We start from the raw sequence: 21,322 nt of genomic DNA on the forward strand, positions 1-21,322 counted from the left end.
AACTGAAAGTCCGAAAACTGAAATATTTCAGGAGAAAACATTCTCCATTGAAAATTTGGTCAGCATTTTTTTTGGGATTTGCATATTTGGTCGGATTTTTTAAACTTTTATTTTGCCTCGTAAACTCTTATCCGGGAAACTGAAATGTTTCAGAAGGAAACATTTTCCATCCAAAAATTGGTCAGATTTTTTTTTTTTTTTTGGATTAGGGAATTTGGTCGGAATTTTGCCTCTAAAACTCTTACCCCGGAAACTGAAATATTTTCTGAAATAGAGGGAAACACTTTCCATCCAAAAATTGATCAGCTTTTTTGGGAATTTGGCCGGAATTTTGCCTCGAAAACTCTTATCCCGGAAACTGAAATATTTCAGGAGAAAACATTTACCTTCGAAAAATTGGTCAGATTTTTTTTGGGATTTGGAAAATTGACCGGAATTTTTAGACTTATAATTTTGCCTCCAAAACTCTAATCCCGGAAACTGAAATATTCAGGAGGAAACATTTTCTATCGAAAAAATTTTCAGATTGAGATTGGGGAATTAGTTCGGAATTTTTAGACTTATATTTTTCCTCCTAAATTCTTATCCCGGAAACTGAAATATTTGAGGAGGAAACATTTTCCTTCGAAAAATTGGTCAGATCTTTTGGATTTGGGAATTTGGTCGGAATTTTTAGACTTATATTTTGCCTCTTGAACTCTTATCGCGAAAACTGAAATATTTCAGGAGGAAACATTTTTCATGGGAAAATTGGGCAGTTTATTTTTGATTTGGGAATTTGATCGGAATTTTTAGACTTATAGTTTGCCTCCTAAACTATTAGTCCGGAAACTGAAACATTTCAGGAGGAACCATTCTCCATTGAAAATTTGGTCAGATTTTTTTTGGGATTTGAGAATTTGGTCGTATTTTTTAGACTTATATTTTGCTCGTAAACTCTTTTATCGGAAAATTAAATATTTCAGGAGGAAATATTTCCATGGAAGTTTGGTCAGATTGTTTTGGGATTTGAGAATTTGGTCGTATTTTTTAGAATTATATTTTGCCTCCCAAACTCTTATCCCGGAAACTGAAATATTTCAGAAGGAAACATTTTCCATCGAAAAATTGGTCAGATTTTTTTCTTGGGATTTAAGAATTCGTTCGATTTTTTTAGACATATTTTGCCTCCTTAACTCTTATACCGGAAACTGAAATATTTCATGAGAAAACATTTTCCATCCAAAAATTAGTCAGACTTTTTTTGGATTTGGGAATTTTGTCGGATTTTTTTTGTTTGCCTCCTAAACTCTTATCACGAAAAGTGAAATAATTGAGAAGGAAACATTATCCATCGAAAATTTTGTCAGATTTTTTTGGGGATTTTAAAAATTTGGTCGGAATTTTTAGACTTATATTTTGCCTCCTAAACTCATCTCAGAAACTAAAATATTTCCATCGAAAAATTGGGCAGGTTTTTTCGGATTTGGAAATTTGGTCGGAATTTTAGAATTATATTTTGTTTCCTAAACTCTTATCCGGGAAATTGAAATATTGCAGAAGGAAATATTTTTCATAGAAAAATTTGTCAGATTTCTTCTTTGGGATTTGGGAAATTGATTGGAAGTTTTAGACTTATATTTTGCCTCCTGAACTCTTATCCCGGAGACTGAAATATTTCAGGAGGAATTTGCTCGAAATTTTTGGACTTATAGCTTGCCTCCTAAACTCTTGTTCCGGAAACTGAAATATTTGATGAAGAAACATTTTTCATCGAGAAATTGGACAAATTTTGTTTTGGGGATTTGGTCGGGATTTTTAGACTCATATTTTGCCTCCTAAACTCTTATCCAAGAAAAAAGAAATATTTCAGCAAGAAACATTTTTCATCAAAAAATTGTTCAATTTTTTTGCGATTTGGTCGGAATTTTCAGACTTATATTTTGCCGCTCTTATCCGGGAAACTGAAATATTCCAGGAGAAAATAACATATTCCATCAAAAAATAGGTCAGATTTTTTTTTGGGATGTGGAAATCTGGTCGTAATTTTTATACTCATATATTGCCTCCCAAACTCTTATCCCGGAAACTGAATTATTTCAGAAGGAAACATTTTCCATCCAAAAATTGGTCAGCTTCTTTTTGGGAATTTGGTCGGAATTTTTAGACTTATATTTTGCCTCCTAAACTCTTATCCCGGAAACTGAAATATGTTAGGAGGAAAATTTTCCATCAAAAATGTGTCAGTTTTTTGCGATTTTGGAATTTGGTCGGAATTTTTAGACTTATATTTTCTTTTCTAAACTTTTATCCCGAAAACATTTTCCATTTTTTTTGGGATTTGGAAATATGGTAGGAAATTTTAGACTTATATTTTGCTTCCTAAACTCTTTTCCCAGAAACTGAAATATTTCAGGAGGAAACATTTTCCATCGAAAAATTGGTCAGATTTTTTTGGAGATTTGGAAATTTGGTCGTAATTTTTAGACTTATATTTTGCCTCCTCCCGGAAACTGAAATATTTCGGGAGGAAACATTTTCCATAGAGAAATTGGTCAGATTTTTTGGGATTCGGGAATTTGGTCGGAATTTGTAGGCTTATATTTTGCTGCCTAATAAAAATTGGTCAGAATTTTTTTTTTGGGCTTTGGGAATCTTGTCGGAATTTTTAGACTCATATATTGCTTCCCAAACTCTTATCCCGGAAACTGAAATATTTCAGAAGGAAACATTTTCCATCCAAAAATTGGTCAGCTTTTTTTGGGAATTTGGTCGGAATTGTTAGACTTATATTTTGCCTCCTACACTTTTATCCCGGAAACTGAAATATTTCAGAAGGAAACATTTTCCATTAAAAAATTGGTCAGTTTTTTGCGATTTTGGAATTTAGTCGGAATTTTTAGACTTATATTTTGCTTCCTAAACTTTTATCCGGAAAATATTTTCCATCGAATAATTGGTCAGGTTTTTTTTGGGGATTTGGGAATATGGTAGGCAATTTAAGACTTATATTTTGCCTCCTAAACTCTTATCCCAGAAACTTAAATATTTCATGAGAAATATCAGAGTGTTTGAGAGAATACTTTTATTAATTCCCAAAAACGTTGTGTTTCATTAAATCCACAATTGACAACCCTAATACCCACTCTGACTTATCACCACAACAATATCGACAACGTAGGCATCTTCATGAAAATAGTAAAAAAAAAACAGCACTTGCAACAAGATTTAAATTGAATTCATTTTTCTTAAATGAATTTAGCAGAAAAAAACAAGATTCTACTTAGATTATAAGCCGGTATATGGGTGACAGGAGAATAGAGGTGGCGAGAGAAAACGAAATATGCCGGTTATCATTAACACGACAACAACACACAGCTTGGATGCCTGTGTGGACCACATGCAAATTCAGCAATAATTTGAATGGGGATAGGTGTAGAGATTGGTGTAGCGGTGGCTATAGAGGTAGGTGTATCGTTTAGTGTTTGAACGCCGTTAATTGAAATATAAACAAATTTATTTATGGATGATATCGTTGGTACCCCTTTCTCCTTTAACACTACACCACAACCCCAATAAACAATATTTTACGAATAACAAAAGAAAGAATGAAGAAAAGGCAAGTGGTAAAACGTACCAAACAAACGATAAGGCACGTGGTAAATACACTCAGGGGGGTCGGAATATTATTTTGAATTGTTGTGAAGACTTCGTTACTGTGTTATATCGCAAAACACACTAGACATTACAACCCAAGAAAATTTACAAATCGCAAGCCCTAAATTTGTATACATCTATAATGGGGTGTCAATGATAAGCTTGCAGACTACCCAGCAAAAAAGTTTGCCTCCAAAGATGCAGTTAAATCATATGTACAAGTGATATGGATGTGCATCAAATTATGCATTTTCAATCATGATTTTTACAAGAGCGTGTCTACTGAAAGTTGCACTCCATTATCACTGCATTTTAACAATTCCTATTACACAATGATGGCTTCACCGAGATATTGATTGTAACATTATGCTCACCGAAGTGCAACGCGGCATCAATTTATGGCCAACTGCCACTAAGGTTTATTGAAATCACGATACAAGGTTTCCAAGACAATCTGAACAATTTTCTCCACATGCAGAACCACTTGAAGAAGTCCGACCTTAAAATGGGAGTAGGAATAATCACAGCTTACTGCAATAATATATCGATGTCTTACAAATGAGAAGGAAACGAAATTGCTGACTAAAGCGCAGCTGTCAGTGCAGATTGCGCTAAATGTTGAACATATCACATTTTAATATTCTAGTTGAAAATATCGCAGCGTTTTGGTCTCAGAAGAGATGAAGTGTGAGGCGAGTTGCGTTTTGGACACACTTCTGTCCTCCAAAAGGAGGCAGCATGCATGGAAAATCATTTTCAACAAGTGATAAAGTATCAGTCGGCTTTTCCGACAGAGATATACCCTCAGCCTGTGCAAGTTCAAACCTTCATCAACCAAAATCCGTTTCCCCAATAATTATGCATAAGAGAGGTTTCAGATAATGTGACCTTTTTGGACTTATGAACTAAAGCTCGCTAATAATGTGGAGGAGGTACCTGAAAAAAGGATCGACATACTCCATTTTGGAAGTAGATCTTCTTTTAGGAGTCATCTCAGGTGGTCACCGTATAACTTAAAAGTTTTGAACCAGTATGACAGGAAGCATGGACTTGCCCAGGAAAAACATAATATCGCTGTAAAAAGGAGCACAAAGAGTAGCATCGGTATAATTGTTCAAAGGATCTTCGAACAGATCCTGAACTGCACTTAAATAAAAATGTTGAACTTTTGTGGGGGAGACATCCTAAGGAGAAGAACTATATGGGCCATTTTCAAAATTAAACTGTAATTGGACAAAATATTAGGAGATCCAAAGTTTGGACCAAATTGGTTGCCGCGTCCAAGAGATATCGTAAAGTACCGGAAGTTGTGGAACTGTATTGCCCATCTTCGAACTGAAACTAAGTTTGGACAAAATATGACGAAGGTCAAATTTTGGACCAAATCGGTTGATCAGTTCGAAGGTTATCGTGCTCTCCAGCCACTACATATGGTGTCATAGGGGTTTTTTACACCTTTTGGGTTTTTTCTCAAGAAGTATGGACTTGCCCCTGACGAAACTTTTTCCGTCGTTAATGAGGCAGAGAATGCAAGTTGCTTCAACAAAAATCAAAGTGATTCGAAAGCAGGTCTTAAAGTTAACTTATTCGAAATTTTGTGTGGGAGGTACATGGAGGAGTGGACAAATAGAGTCCATATTCGATCTTGATCTATATCTGTATGTACCAAATCGGTCACTCCCTTCAAGAGTTATCGTGCGCACAATTTTTCCGAAAATTGTTGAACCTTTGTGGGGGAGGTACCTAAAGGTGTGGACCGATATGGCTTATCTTCTAACTTTAACTAAGTTTGGACAAAATATTACGAGGACCACATTTTGGACCGAATCGGCAGATCCGCTCGTGAGTTATCTTTCCCTCCAACCACTACACACGGTGTCATAGGGTTTTTTTTGCACCTTTCAGGCTATTTGCTCAGAAAGTATGGACTTGCCCCAGATGGAACTTATACCGCCGTATGGGAGGAGGTGAATACAAGTTGTTACAACAAAACTCAAAGCGATTCGAGAGCAGGTCCTAAACTGAACTTTTCCGAAATTTTGTGTGTTAGGTACCCGAAGGAGTGGACCGATTGAGTCCATATTGGAACCTCATCTAAGTCTGGTAGAAATTTCACGAAATTTCAAGGACCAAATCAGTTACTACCTTCAAGAGTTATCGTGCGCACAAATTGTCCGAACATTTTCGAACTTTTGTGGTGGAGGTACCGGAAGGAGTGGATCGATACAACCCATCTTCGAACTTAAACTATATTTGAACAAAATATTACGAAAGCCAAATTTTGGACGGACGGACATGCCTAAATTAACTCCAAATTGTCTGAAACGGATTTCGTCCCAAAATTCTTGGGGTCTAAAACCATTATTTCGATGAGGCACATTTTGCCAGTATGAAAGTGTATATACCCTCGTTAGCATAAATGCTGAGGGTATAAAAAGTTAGCAATCAATCTGCACGGATGGATCCAAAATGGAAGAGGGCAACGGGGCCAGACTTTTTTGATAGACGATCGATGTCAGGGGATCATATACGTTAAATTACATCTGTTCCGTCCTCCAAGTATTAAACTATAACTGCGAACTCTAGCGTGGTTATGGTTACTATACACACAATTACAACTGTGAAATTTCTGTACATATTAGGCTGTAACTCTGTTATCTGAGCACGTACATCAAAAATCCAAGAGAAAGGTCGAGAGACCGTATTTCAAAAATAACTCATGTGGGCGGAATGTGTCTACCAGGAATAAAGATATAAGATACATATTTTAAAGGCATTGGAGCTGATAAACTCAGGGAGAAAAATATGTTGAGGCGAGTCGCATTTTGGACACACTTCTATCCTGAGATCTGAGATCAGCGGTCATGGAAGACACACTTCCACAAAGCTTGACCATCTATACGGAATAAAGATTGCACTGGGGCCGGACATTTTTGCGAAAAGCTCCATGCTAAACGATTATATCCCAGCAAAAATTCGGATCCGTTAGTCATTATGTAACCCATTACAAAGTAATGTATACAAAAATAACTACTTATAATACCCCTTACTATGTAATGAGTACGGTAGCACAGAGCTTGTGTGTCCGACTAAAAATCCGAGGGTTGTGTGTTCAACGCTAACCGTCGGCCGGCTACTTTTTTTTAAAAAAAGAAACAACGAACAGTTGCTGGTGCACATGTAAACACATGTACGCATTCAAACAACCCTTAATGTTCGTACGCGTGGCCGAGTGTGTAGTATGTTAGGCTAGAAAGCAGAAGTTCGTGTGTTCAAATCCAGCAGATGACGAAATAAAAAATATGAAGTGTGTTGAAATTGAAAACAAATTCCACATCAACTATTCGAAAAATAGAAAAAAAATTATAGCTTAGTTTTCAACTTCCAGTGGCCATAAAATAACTAGTTATTCTAGTGGTTATATTGGTCATAGAATAACTAGTTATTCAGTGCGATATGCCCTTGTTAAAATAATCGGTTAGTAGGGGGCCGTTCTACCACACGACACTATAATCATTGGCTGCGACGATAACAACATCACAATATGCAACAGTGGAACTAACCCAACTTTTGTATTTCCAAGCTCGGAGAACTTTAGGGGGTGGCAGGAGGTCATCGATCTCACGCTAGTATCAGACAGAAGACGAATTGAAATAGATAACTGGATAGTATCCGATAAGAGGTCCTTCTCAGATCACAATTGGATACTATTCAACATATCTGAAAAGGCAACACCCACTAAATGTTTTCGCAATCCCAGAAGAACGAACTGGGAAAAGTTCAAAAGGGTTCTGAAAGACAAACTTCCAAATATTCCACATGCAGATGAAACCACAACAGATATAGAAAAGGCTGTATCCATTCTAGAGAAATCCATAGTTAAAACTTTTAAAGTCTCATGCCCATCAGAGGTCCGCAAAATGCATATAAAAGGCACACTCTATTGCCTTTTCCCAAAAGCGAATAGTGCAGTGCCTTGCATATAAAAAATATGAATATGCAAAAAGCAGATTCACCCCAAAAAATGATTCACTGCTTTAGTGCATGCTTGCTTGCTTTTACATTTGTATTCACACGATTAGCAAATGCAGTATGCACAATACTGCATACCACCACACAGTATCGTACCATCTTCTGTTTGAATAAATGAATACATTTGCCAAATTTCGCTTTTTCTTTGAGTTTCTTTAATAATAGGATAAACTAAACTAGTAATTGTTTTTATTGTCTCAACATTAATTTTTTTATGTTTATTAACATGTAAATTTGACCAGAAATATCTACTGCTTTTTGTAATGCAACGTGCTTTTTCGAAGGCAGCGTGCAAAAAAAGGCAACGAGCTCTTGTAGTGTGTTGTGTGTGTGCAATTGGCACACACTCATGAAAGTAAAGGCAAAGCAAGCAATAGCATTAAACAGAGATGGCAATAGCAAGCAATGAAAAAAGCACGAAATCGCGAATATGCATTAAAAGCGAGTGGCATTTTGCGGACCTCTGATGCCCATTGACGTGCTCAAAGAAACATTATCCACCATGGTGGACGTACGAGCTCTCAAAGCTTAGAAAACAATCACGAAAAGCATTCAACGTCAGCTACCAAAGCGGATCCCGGCAGCCATATAAGGATAAGCTTAAGGAATATAAAAAAGCAATAGCCAAGGCAAAAAAGCAATCCTAGATTGAATTCTGTGGATCTCTAGATAGCACCAAAGATACAGCCAGACTAAGCAAAGTTATGGCAAAGAGTCACTCAAATCCCACCTACATAAAGAGAAATAACGGTACCTGGTCAGTAAACTCGGCCAAATCTCTTGAAATCCTTCTTACAACGCACTTCCCCGGTTGCAAGGATAGAACCATAGAAGAGCAAACCAATACAGCTATAAATAAAGAAAACATTGAAGCCGAAAAGATAATAAGTCCGAGTAAAGTCACATGGGCAATTAACAATATCTCTCCCTACAAATCTCCGGGTCCAGATGGTATTATACCAAAAATGCTTCAAAGCGCGGAGAGCATAATTAACCCTTGGTTAGTACACATCTAGAGTAGATGTCTATTCCTAAACTACGTCGCTACGAGTTGGAGACAGGTAAATGTTGTTTTCACACCCAAAGCTGGAAAACGTAGTTCCGAAAATGCTAAAGACTTTAGACCCATCGATGAGAAAAGATGGAGAACTCAAATAACATATCTTCAAGTCAACACGCTTACCTTAAAGGACGCTCGACAGACCCAGCCCTACATGAAGTCGTTAGGACTATTGAGATGTCCTTGGAGCACATACAATACACCTTAGCCGCCTTTTTGGATATAGAAGGTGCTTTCAACAACGTTAGCACCTCAGCAAAAGAACAAGCTCTATATAACTTCGGCGTGGAACCATTCATCAGTGGTTGGATAACCACCATGCTGCAGAGTAGAGTCATTAATGCCACACTGGGAAAAAGCATGCTGTCGAAGCACGTAAATCGAGGAACTCCACAGGGAGGGGTGATCTGGCAAGTGCTTTGGCTCCTTGTGATTAATGAAATCCTAAGCAAACTTGACCATATGGGGATTAAGGTGGTTGCTTATGCGGACGATGTGGTAATGCTCGTCTCTGGTTTATTTCCATCCGTGAAATCACTGGATTCCTTGGCCACAAGAAGTGGCCTGGGGGTGAATCCAGGGAAAACTGAGATGATGCTATTTACTACAAAAACCAAATATGCAATCACCAATCTTCCACGACTACGAGGTCAAGAAATACCTCTATCAGATCACGCCAAATACCTAGGCGTTATCCTAGATTCAAAACTGTCATGGAAACGTAACATGGAACATCGTGCTCATAAAGCAACCGTTGCATACTACACATGTCGCAAAATGTTTGGGAGCCGCTGGGGCCTCAAACCCAAAATGGTGCATAATAAGACCAATACTCACATATGGAGCACTAGTTTGGTGGCCAACAGTGGGAAAGAAAACAATTCAGAGAAAACTATACAGCATACAAAGATCGGCAAGCATCGGGGTGACAGGGGCAATGAGAACTTGTCCGGCTGAAGCCCTCAATACAATGATGCATATACTGCCAATAGATCTACACATCAAAGCAACTGCGGCCTGCAAGGCTACATGCTCTAGGAACGTGGAGATATGTAGTTTACGGACATGCCTGCGTGCTTCTCAAACTACCGGGAAAAATAGCAACTAATGCTGATTACTACACACCTGCAATAACTTTTGATCAGCCTTTTAAAGTTCAATTTCCAAGCAGGAAAGAATGGAAAAATAGAACTCCACTGACGGGGTACGACATCAATGTATACACGGACGGCTCTAAGATGAATTGTGGAGTCGGCTCTGGTGTCTACTCGGAAGAAGCAGACATATCTACATCCACAAAGCCACCTGAAGATTGCAGTGTTTTTCAGGCGGACCAACTGGCTATAAAGGAAGCTTGTAATATACTTCTACAATACCGCTCACCAAACTCAATAGGAATTTTTGTCGACAGTCAAGCGGCGCTCCTAGCATTGAATTCAAACATTGTCACATCAAAGTTCGTGAAGGAATGTAAAGAAGAACTTGCTAAGCTAGGGCGTCTGACCAGAATAGTTCTCACTTGGATCCCAGGTCATAAGGGTCTTGTTGGTAACGAAAAAGCAGACGAACTAGCTAGAGCGGGATCTGCCTCTAACGAACATCCAAGGGCGTCAGTCGCAACACCAATGGGAGTAGTTAAAGGGGATATCTTCAAATACTATCTTTCACAAGCAGAGATCAGATGGGACAAGACTGAAACTTGTAAAATATCAAAATCTATATGGCCACACTACAACATTAAACGTACAAAGTTCCTGATTAGCCAAAATCGACGAAACCTGGCAAGACTAATTGCGGTGCTTACCGGTCACTGGGCCATTGGTAACCATGCAAAGCGCTTACATATTCCACACAATGACTACTGTCGCAACTGCCGAAACGAAGAAGAAGAAGAAACGGTTGAACACCTCCTCTGCTCCTGCCCTGCACAATTGCAAAGAAGATTGAAAAGTCTAGGACGACCGTTCCTACACGATCTTGTTAAGACAACCGAACTAGGTCTGGGAGACCTTCCAAGGTTTCTCAATTTATCAGGCTGGATATAATTTACCAACATACTATAACGGTATAACAATCTCTACCCGAGTGGTGTGGTTTTCAAAACGGTATATTTTAAAATACTAATTGAGGCTATGAGCCACCACGTAAACCAACCAACCAGGGGGTTTTATAAGTAGTTACGACTACCAAAAAGTACTATAAAAACCCATTATTTTGGGAGGACTTTTTTTGCTGGAATATGTTAAATCATATATGTGCAGTCTTACAATCGGAAATTCTAGATATTTTAAAGGCCCTGATACCAATCGATGTAAGCGGCTCTGATAGGCCGGTAGTGGTGTTTTTCGACGGCCAGGCGGCACTCTGGGCACTCAAATTTTGCTTTATCAAACCTAAGGATGTTAAGATATGTGGAGATCTGCTAGGAAGGCCACATAATGAAATCAATTTCTGTTGGGTACGAGATACAGACGCCCAATATTACAATTGAGAAAGCTCTTTATATTGGATACCGGGACACTGAGTCGTTCAGCTAGCACGTGTGTGATCACAGTTTCCAATATTCCATTTGATGAATCTGTACATCCTTCCCCAGTGTGTTACTTCATTAACAAACTCGACAACTTCTGAAGACATCTGACTATTCGTGAATGGCAAAACGAATCTTGTAAGTAGAACACAATGGATCTTTGTACCCTAAAGCCTAAATGGAACAGTAACCTTCTATGCATTCTCAGGGAGAAATTTAACAAAATTTGTTCTTAAATATTCCTTTCCATCAGCATCACCGACACGCCAAGAACATATTGATATGACATCTACAGGACAAAAGTTTAATCATGATGTTAGCAAGGACTTACACCATTTTATAATTGTTTTGAATCATTATAAGGCTAAAATTGTTTGCTTCTAAATTTCAGACCATATGAGAAAAAAATAGTGTTAATCGGATGTGAGGATAAAGAGGAGACAGAGACCATGGTGCCTACTGTGCCAGTGTCCAATATTAAACAAAGCTGATAATGAGTTCTCTTCTATCTCATAACTATCAGATATGGGCCCAGATTTCTCGGGAAGTCTTAGATTGGCTCTGACCGCTTTGTAGCTTCAAGTGATGACTTTCGTTTTGAAGTCCTATTTATATTTCCTTTATACTATATTTTATCTTCTGCTTACAGGATGAACACAATGGACCTATGGTCTCCGAAGCAAGGGCTCCATTAATTACAGTCAGGCGTCCCTAAAACTTACCCTAAAAGCTAGATGGGATGTTTAATATTCTATTCTCAGGGAGCACTTAAACGAAATCTGTTTTAAATTTTCCTTTCCAACAGCATCCTTGATACGCGAAGCACATCTATATATATAAAAGAGTAGTGAGGTGAGTGACTGACTGACTGACTGATTGACTGACTGATTCATCAGCGCCCAGACGAAACCGCTGAAGCTAGAAAGTTGAAATTTTGGGTGTAGGTTGCTGTTGGTGTGTAGGGGTGAGATAAGGCTGGGTTTTTGGAAATTCGACCTAGAAGTGTACGAAAAGTACTAAAAGGTACTAAATATGATACCCTTTGTATTAGGCAAACGGTAAGAGCTAGAATTCTGAAATTTGGATTTGAGGGTAACTGATGGAGAGCTAGAAAGATGTACCAACGGGTTTTTGGAAATTCGAACTACAAGGGTACGAAATGTACTAAATGGTACTAAATTTAGTACAATTTGGATTTGTGTGAACGAATAGAGCTGGAATCCTGAAATTTGAAATTAGGGTAACTTGTGGAGAGTAACAAAGAAAGGTTTTTGGAAATTCGAACTATAAGTGCACGAATAGTACTAAATGGTACTAAATTTAATACAATTTTGATTTAGGTGAACGGATTGAGCTGGAATACAGACATTTGGAATGAGGGTCACTGATGAAGAGTAACAATGAATGGTTTTTGTAAATTCGAACTATAAGTATACGAAAAGTAATAAATGGTACTAAATTTAGTACAATTTGGGTTTGGGTGAACGAGTAGAGCTGGAATCCTGAAATTTGGAATGAAGGTCACTGATGAAGAGTAAAAAGGAAAGGTTTTTGGAAATTCGAATTACAAGGGTACGGAAAGTACTAAATGGTACTAAATTTAGTACAATTTTGATTTGGGTGAACGGATTGAGCTGGAATACAGACATTTGGAATGAGGATCACTGACGAAGAGTAACACTGGTGGAGGGTAAGAAAGAAAGGTTTTTGGAAATTCGAATTATAAGTGCACGAAAAGTTCTAAATGGTACTAAATTTAGTACAATTTGGATTTGGGTGAACGGATTGAGCCGGAATCCTGAAATTTGTAATGAGGGTCACTGATGGAGAGTAACAAAGAAAGGTTTTTAGAAATTAGAACTAAAAGTGCACGAAAAGTACTAAATGGTACTAAATTTAGTAAAATTTTGATTTGGGTGAACGGATATAGCTGGAATCCTGAAATTTGGAATGAGGATCACTGATGAAGAGTAAAAATGAAAGGTTTTTGGAATTCGAACTATAAGTATACGAAAAGTAATAAATGGTACTAAATTTAGTACAATTTGGGTTTGGGTAAACGAGTATATCTGGAATCCTGAAATTTGGAATGAAGGTCACTGATGAAGAGTAAAAAGGAAAGGTTTTTGGAAATTCGAATTACAAGGGTATGAAAAGTACTAAATGGTACTAAATTTAGTACAATTTTGATTTGGGTGAACGGATTGAGCTGGAATACAGACATTTTGAATGAGGGTCACAGATGAAGAGTAACACTGGTGGAGAGTAAGAAAGAAAGGTTTTTGGAAATTCGAATTATAAGTGCACGAAAAGTTCTAAATGGTACTAAATTTAGTACAATTTGGATATGGGTGAACGGATTGAGCTGGAGTCCTGAAATTTGTAATGAGGGTCACTGATGGAGAGTAACAAAGAAAGTTTTTTAGAAATTAGAACTAAAAGTGCACGAAAAGTACTAAATGGTACTAAATTTAGTACAATTTGTATTTGGGTGAACGGATAGAGCTGGAATCCTGAAATTTGGAATGAGGATCACTGATGAAGAGTAAAAATGAAAGGTTTTTGGAAATCGAACTATAAGTGTACGAAAAGTAATAAATGGTAGTAAATTTAGTACTATTTGGGTTTGGGTGAACGGATAGAGCTGGAATCTTGAAATTTGGAATGAAGGTCACTGATGGAGAGTAAAAAAGAAAGGTTTTTGGAAATTCGAATTGAAATTATACGAAAAATACTAAATGGTACTAAATATAGTACAATTTGGGTATGGGTTAACGAATAGGGCCGGAATACTGAAATTTGGAATGGGGGTCACTGATGAAGAGTAAGAAAGATGTACCAAAGGTCGAAAAGTCCTAAATGGTAGTGAGTTTAGTATGATTTGGATTTGAAGAGCTGGAATCCTGAAATTTGGAATTAAGATTACTGTTGGAATATAGAATTGAGATATGGAGGTAGCTTTGGAAAATCGTACTAATGTGCACGAAGTAGTACTAAATGGTACGAAATTCGTTATAATTTGTATTTGCGTGAACAGATTATTGTTGGAGTGTAGGATTGAGGTAGTTTTGGAAATTCGTACTTATGGAAAAGTGCTAAATGGAACTACATTGGCTATAATTTGGGTTTAGGTGAACGGATAGAGCTGAGATATGAAAGTACATTTTGGAAAATCGTGTACGAAAAGTGCTAAATGGTAAAAAATTTGGTACCTTTTGGTATTTGCTATATGGTATAGAATTTTGTACAATTTGTGATTTTGTAAAGGGTAGAACTGGAATTTTGAAATTCGGTATTAGATTAGCAATTGGTGTTTAGAGTGGAGTTAGGGAGGAGGTTTTGAAAATTTGTACTTATTTATACAAGAACTACTAAATAGTCCTCAAATGGGTTTCAGGGGAACTGGTAAAACTGGAAAACTGATTTGGAGTTAGGATATATGTTGAATATAAGGAAGTAATTTTTGAAACGTTTACCTATGTGTAGGAAAAGTTGGGTAACATGTTGATACCAAAACCATTTTAAATAGTTAAGGTACTAAATTTGGTGTTGGGTGTAGGAACAAAGCTGGGATTATATAATTTAAAAATACGCTATTTGTACAAAAAATACGAAATAGAAAAATATTTGTTATGAAGATCGCTCTAAAGTTTGAGGCAAAGTTCTGAGTTTGAAAAATTGTACTGAATATTGCCCCATTGATTTGATGTTAACGCCAAGGAGTTTCTAAATAATGTACTGAAATTAAGTAGTCAAACGTGAAGTATCTTTTCAAAAAATGTTTTTTGTTTTGACCGCTTTGGTATGTAAATTTTAAAACGTGAAATGCCTTCAAAAAATTTTCGTTATATACGGTTGACATATCGGTGCACATTAAGTAAAATTTTTTGTAAAGAAGTTTTCTAACCTTTCATGCCACAAATTCCGAATTTCGGTTGGAAAATGTGCAGAAGATCTTAAAAATATCTCTTCTAATAAATGTGGATTGAAGTGGAGATTTAAATTAAACTTCTATATCCTCTGAGTATTCAAGGTCAAAATTTAAAGAAAATTGGACAATATACATTTGTTCTTTTTAGAAATACACTAAGTCGAGAGGTACCGTTATATGGGGATATACGAAAACGTGGCCGAAAATTTAACGGACCTATTCGGGTTCTGGGCGAAACCGCTAAAGCTAGAACCTTGAATTGTGAATGTGCGTGATTGTTGTTGTGAAGGGGTGAGATAAAGTTTAGTGTTTGGAAATTCGTACTGGAAGAGAATGCTGTGTTAGTGAAGGGGTAAAACCAGGAGTCAAATCTGAAATTTGCAATATGATACGTAGTTTTGGAAATTCGAAATAAATAATATGGTAGCTGTGTAGGGATGCGATACGGCAATTTTTTTTTTTTTTAAATTCTGACTACAATCGAAAAAATATTGGTAATAAAAATAGGTCTTAGTACAACAGAATCTCCAGTATTCACCATTCCCGTATTAAATATTGTTTATATATATTTCGTTTCCTTTCCGCATACGAAGTAGCGGGCATTTGCTAGTTATTATATAAAAGATCAGTACTATGACATCTGCAGGACAAAAGTTGAATCACGATGTTAGCAAGGACATACACCATTTTGTAATAGTGTTCTGCTGTCATTACCAGGATAAAAGAATAGTGTTTATCGGCGATCAGTGCCACACATTTTTTATGAATTCGGACTAGACTTGTTCTAGAATATGCAATACGATGACAATATTTATGATGTAATTTTATAATCACTTTGAAGTCTAGCTCGTGACGAAACTGAATACACCATTGTAGTTGTCAATAATCACAATTACCAAAAGCACGTGTTCTATTCGGGCCCACATTTCAAATTTCCAAAATTATTTGTCTAATTTTCACACAGCTTAAGCTCTAACCTTTGCTTTACGTTCTTAAGGCTAAAACATGCAAATAGAAAACAAAAAATATGATTATAATGCTTACTAGGGTATCGATATATCCAAAGGGATCATCATCGTCCGAAGATGAATCCGAATCGCGGCCGTGTTCAGCTGGTGGTGGGCAAGGATAAAATGCCTGCGATTTGACACGTGTCTGACGGGGTACATGTCTGAGCTCTTCCTCCATTGAAATGGTACTGGAACGTCGTTGGCGTAGCTCGCGTATGAATTTCTCAAAGTCGGCCCATTCCGAATCGACCAATTCGACATTTTCCTCACCGAACTCCTCGTCGTGAATGATGCGTTCGACAGCGACATGATTTTGATCTCGATTACGATCTTTGTCGCGAAAGTAGACCATAGTGGTGGTTTGGTATGGTTGCGAGGTTGAGGCGTTTAATTAATTTTCGATTACGTTTCGTGATGGCCGTGTGAGTGAAAGTGAATGCACGAGGACGCGAAGGGGGTGGAGTTTGCTCTTCGTCTTCTTGTATGTAGTTGAAATGACACTTGAATTGTTTTGCGACCTCGTTTTTTTTTTTTGTGTTATTGTTGCTTTTATTTAGACTCAACACTAACCGAATCAATAAATTTCAGATCACGCCGTAATGTTTCAAAACATTTTCATCAATGAAATCGACGGGTTTTGTTTGCTTGATGAATAAAAATGATGTCAATTTAGAATTTTGACAGCCATTAAACAAGCGAACGAACCCAGAGACAGGCTAACGAAGGCAAATGAAGTTCAGTTCTTCTTAAATGGCCCAGCGCCACACGATGACAATTTTGTTGATTTTGGGTGGTGGTGTTGGTGATGGTGGTTAATTCGTTTCTTTTAATTGAAACTTTGCGTCACTTTTAATGGCGTGTCGAGTAATAATATTCACAAAACACAAACAACAACAAACAAATTTCACATTTCAAATAATGGACATTTTATTGAGAAAAATCTTCACAATAATATTTTTTTTTAAATTTATTTCTTCTTTTTAATTTCTTCTTATTTTATGTAAGAATATCGTTTTCTCGTTCTCGTGTGTATCTTTTAATCCGCTCAACGTTTCCGACTCAACTGAGGAGCTCTACTTACAATTTAACTAAATCAAGCTTAATTGTATTTGCTCGGCGTCATTCGATGTTCGGTGTTCCGGCCCCTCGAAGAAATTTCTTTCCCCAATTCTTTTATTCCAAATTCAATTGAGTATAAACTCAAAAAAAGTTTCTCAGCCATAAGCATCATCTTGATCTTTGGTTTATGGATGGATGGATGGATGGCAAAAATTTGAGAGGGAGCTACGCCGCGGGTGGGTATAATAATTGCGGTAAATACCATTAAAAAGGCGATGGAGCTAATAAATTGATTTTCAATAGTCAATTAAGATAATGATAAGCAGAAAAATGTTAACACTTTCTTGTTATTATTGTGCAGATACAATGGGGTGTACCGAAATCGAATTGTAATACAATGACGAATTTATCATTTAATTTTGATTTAACCAATCGAACTATTTTTTATACCCTCCACCATTATAAGTTTGTTTTTCCGCTTGTAACGCATTGAAATAATCATTAGCGACCCTGTAAAGTAGGTGACGTAGGGGATGAGAGATACCAAGGAACGGTCCTGACCGTCTTTAAAATGGCAAAGTCCAGGATTTATCTTGGTCCCTCTCTCATCTCAAGTGGACACGGACCTCCCCGTGGTGTCACTTGGGGAGCTGCATTTAACACCCGTTAAAGGTAGTGAGCTAACATGTGCCGCGCGTTCACCCATAAGAACGTTAAAAACTTGGGTTTGGGAGCCGGGTTAGTAACCCTCCCTAGAAAAATCAGCCTACTATGAAAACACAAAAGAAAAGAAAAACAAATCCCTCTAAAGTTGACGACCCCCGCAAACGTTTTAAGGACCATGATCTGCGAATCTGCACCTGGAATGTTCGCACATTTTATGGAGACGGTGCAGTTTACGCATTGGCAAGGGCGACATTACTGCCATACAGGAAATACGAAGGAACGGGAAAGGCGTCACAACAACACCTAAAGGTGACGCACTGTATTATAGCTGCCATTACACAAAGCATGAGTTTGGTTGCGGATTTGTAGTTGGTCGGAGGTTAAAACATCTGCTCTCCAGCTTCACCCCAGTGAATGAAAGACTCGCTGCAATTCGATTAAAAGCAATATTCTTCAACATCAGCTTTATTTGCGCTCATGCTCCCACTGAAGACAAGGACGAACAGACCAAAGACATATTCTACGAGCACTTAGAAGAAACATACGACCGTTGTCCTGCCCATGACATTAAAATTATTTTAGGCGATTTTAATGCCAAAATTGGAAAGGAGAATATCTTTGGCCCAACGGTCGGGAAAGGCAGCCTCCACAGCGAAATATCTGACAATGGTATGAGACTGATAGACTTTGCAGCTGCAAGAAACATGGTAGTTAGCAGTACCAGATTTAAGCATCTCGATATTCATGATGGCTGTCGACAGATCAAAGAACAATAAATCAAATTGATCACGTTGTGATAGATGGATGACATTCATCGAGCGTGTTGGATGTGCGTTCGTTCCGAGGAGTAAACATAGACTCGGCCCATTACATTGTTGCAGCAAAGGTACGCACCCGGTTAAAAGTAGCAAACAAATTACGAACAGATACAACACGAAAGTTAGACATCGATAAGCTGCAATCACAACAGATAGCCACAGCATATTCCACTCAACTAGCCCAATTGCTTAATCAAAGCACTCCTCATCCTGATAACATATCAGCGCAATGGCATAGTATTGCCCACTCCATGCAAACAGCCGCAAAATCAGTACTTGGATACCAGAGACCTCCACCAAGGAATCCATGGTATGGCCGGGAGTGTCGTGTTGCTACCGAGGAGAAAAATGCGGCATATAGGGCTACTCTACAATCCGTAGCAACGCGTAGCTCACGAGAGAGATATCGGGAGAAGAGGAGGGAGGAGAAACGTCTTTTCCGCAGAAAAAAGAGGGAGATGGAAAAGCGGGAGTGTGAAAAAATCGAGATGTACAGGGACCAGAATGAAGTCCGAAAATTCTACCAAAGAGTCAAGCATCAAACTGATGGCTTTGGTACAGGCATATCCTCCTGTAGAGACCAGCAATGTAATTTGGTAACTGATACAGGTAGTGTACTCAGGATATGGAAAGAACATTTTTCAAATCTGTTGGTATCCAATAGCAGCGAAGACGACGAAGATACCACAGTCCCAATCCCAGAAGATGGTATTGCATGTATACCGCCCAGCCAAGATGAGGTAAAGACAGCAATAAACCGGCTGAAGAATAATAAGGCAGCAGGAGCTGATGGCCTACCAGCCAAGCTGTTTAAAACCGGAGGCGACACGCTGATAAGGTGTATGCATCAGCTAGTTAGCACCATCTGGCAGGAAGAACGAGTACCCGACGATTGGAACCTGAGTATCCTGTGTCCCGTCCACAAGAAAGGAGATAAGACTGTATGCTCTAACTATAGGGGCATAAGTCTACTCCCTATTGCCTACAAGATCCTGTCAGGGATATTGTGCGAACGACTAAAGCCTATGGTCAACGAGATAAATGACCATACCAATGCGGCTTTAGACCTGGCAAGTACACCATTGACCAGATATTTACACTGCGGCAAAACCTGGAGAAGACCCAAGAGATGCAGATCGACACCTACCACCTTTTTGTCGATTATAAAGCAGCCTTCGACAGCCCGCTACGTTCAAAGGTATTCAAGCCATGTCTGAATTTGGTATCCCCGCAAAGCTCATTCAGCTTTGTAAAATGACTCTAACTGACACAAGATCTTCAGTTAAAATAGGAAAGAACCTCTCCGAAGAGTTTTGTACCAAAAGAGGTTTTAGACAAGGAGACAGCCTTTCGTGTGATCTTTTCAACATCCTGCTAGAAAAGGTTATACGAGAGGCAAACGTCAAAAGAAGTGGAACAATCTATACCAATAGCCACATGTTACTTGCTTATGCTGATGATATAGACATCATGGGACGATCAGTAAAGAAGTAACCGATAACTTTATGAAGGTCGAAGGAGAATCTGCTAAATTGGGTCTGGCGGTAAACGGCGAGAAGACGAAGCTGATGGTGTCGACGCGCAATGAGACCATTGAGATCGGACCAACTGTTGAAGTTGGTTCCTATCATTTTGAGGTAGTAAAAGACTTCGTATACCTCGGCACCGCCGTAAACACAACAAACGACATCAGTTGTGAAATAAAAAGAAGAATTGTATTGGTCAACAGATGCCACTTTGGCTTAAGTAAGCACTTTAAAAACAAAGCCACAACTCGTCAAACAAAAATAACGCTTTACAAAACACTGATACTACCCGTGCTGATGTATGGTTCCGAAGCCTGGGTACTTGCGCAAGCAGACATGACAGTGCTTGTCGTGTTTGAGAGAAAAATTCTTCGAAAGATCTACGGACCAATCTGCGTTGATGGCGAATATCGACGTCATATGAACCACGAGCTGTATCTGCTATACAAAGACATGACTATAGTTAAACGTATCGAGAGGCAGCGATTGCGTTGGCTAGGCCATATCATAAGAATGAGCGAAGATTAACCCGCTAAAAAGGCGTATAAATACGGACCGGTTGGCGGTGCACGCAGAATTGACAGGCCAAGGAATAGATGGCGCAAACAAGTGGTTGAAGAGATGAAAAGGCGCGGTATTCCAGAGTGCGAAGCAACAAATAGAGAGAATTTGAGATCTTTTCTTAGTTCGGTCTATGGAACAAATGTTCTGTAATGGGCCAGCTAAGTAAGTAAATAAGTAATATCTCTACGGGACATAGATCAGGTTTGAATATAGACTATATAGGTTCATTCCTTCGAGTACCACCCACACAAAATTTCGGAAAAGTGCAGTTTAAGGCCTGCTGTCGAATCGTTTTGCTTCTTTTTGCAACAAATGCTCCGAAAACTGTAAAAAACCTCTATGAAAACATGTGTAGTGGAGCTGGAGCGCACGATAACTCTCGAACGGATGAACCTATTCTGATCCAAAATTCGGCATTCGTAATATTTTGCCCAAGTATAGTTTAAATTGGAAAATGGGCAACATCAGTCCAAACCTTCCGATATGTGCA

General features: G+C 38.2%; 1 protein-coding gene across 10 annotated transcripts in view; it reads right to left on the reverse strand.

Annotated features, from left to right (window-relative positions):
* The window catches only part of ClC-a (chloride channel protein 2), a 194,018-nt gene that overhangs the window by 75,193 nt on the left and 97,503 nt on the right, over positions 1-21,322 (reverse strand). For 4 of the 10 annotated variants that reach the window (XM_073984507.1, XM_073984497.1, XM_073984428.1 and 1 more), the window contains exon 1: positions 16,234-17,264. The exons of the other annotated variants lie outside the window; for them this stretch is intronic. In XM_073984507.1, the coding sequence (XP_073840608.1) occupies positions 16,234-16,551 (318 nt within the window). In that variant the 5' untranslated portion in view covers positions 16,552-17,264. Of the gene's footprint in view, positions 1-16,233; positions 17,265-21,322 lie in introns of those variants that run through there. 10 annotated transcript variants of the gene reach the window in all.

The sequence above is a fragment of the Musca autumnalis genome, unplaced genomic scaffold, assembly GCF_047663935.1.
Source record: "Musca autumnalis isolate F117 unplaced genomic scaffold, ASM4766393v1 scaffold_1, whole genome shotgun sequence".
NCBI classification, from domain to species: Eukaryota; Metazoa; Arthropoda; class Insecta; order Diptera; family Muscidae; genus Musca; species Musca autumnalis.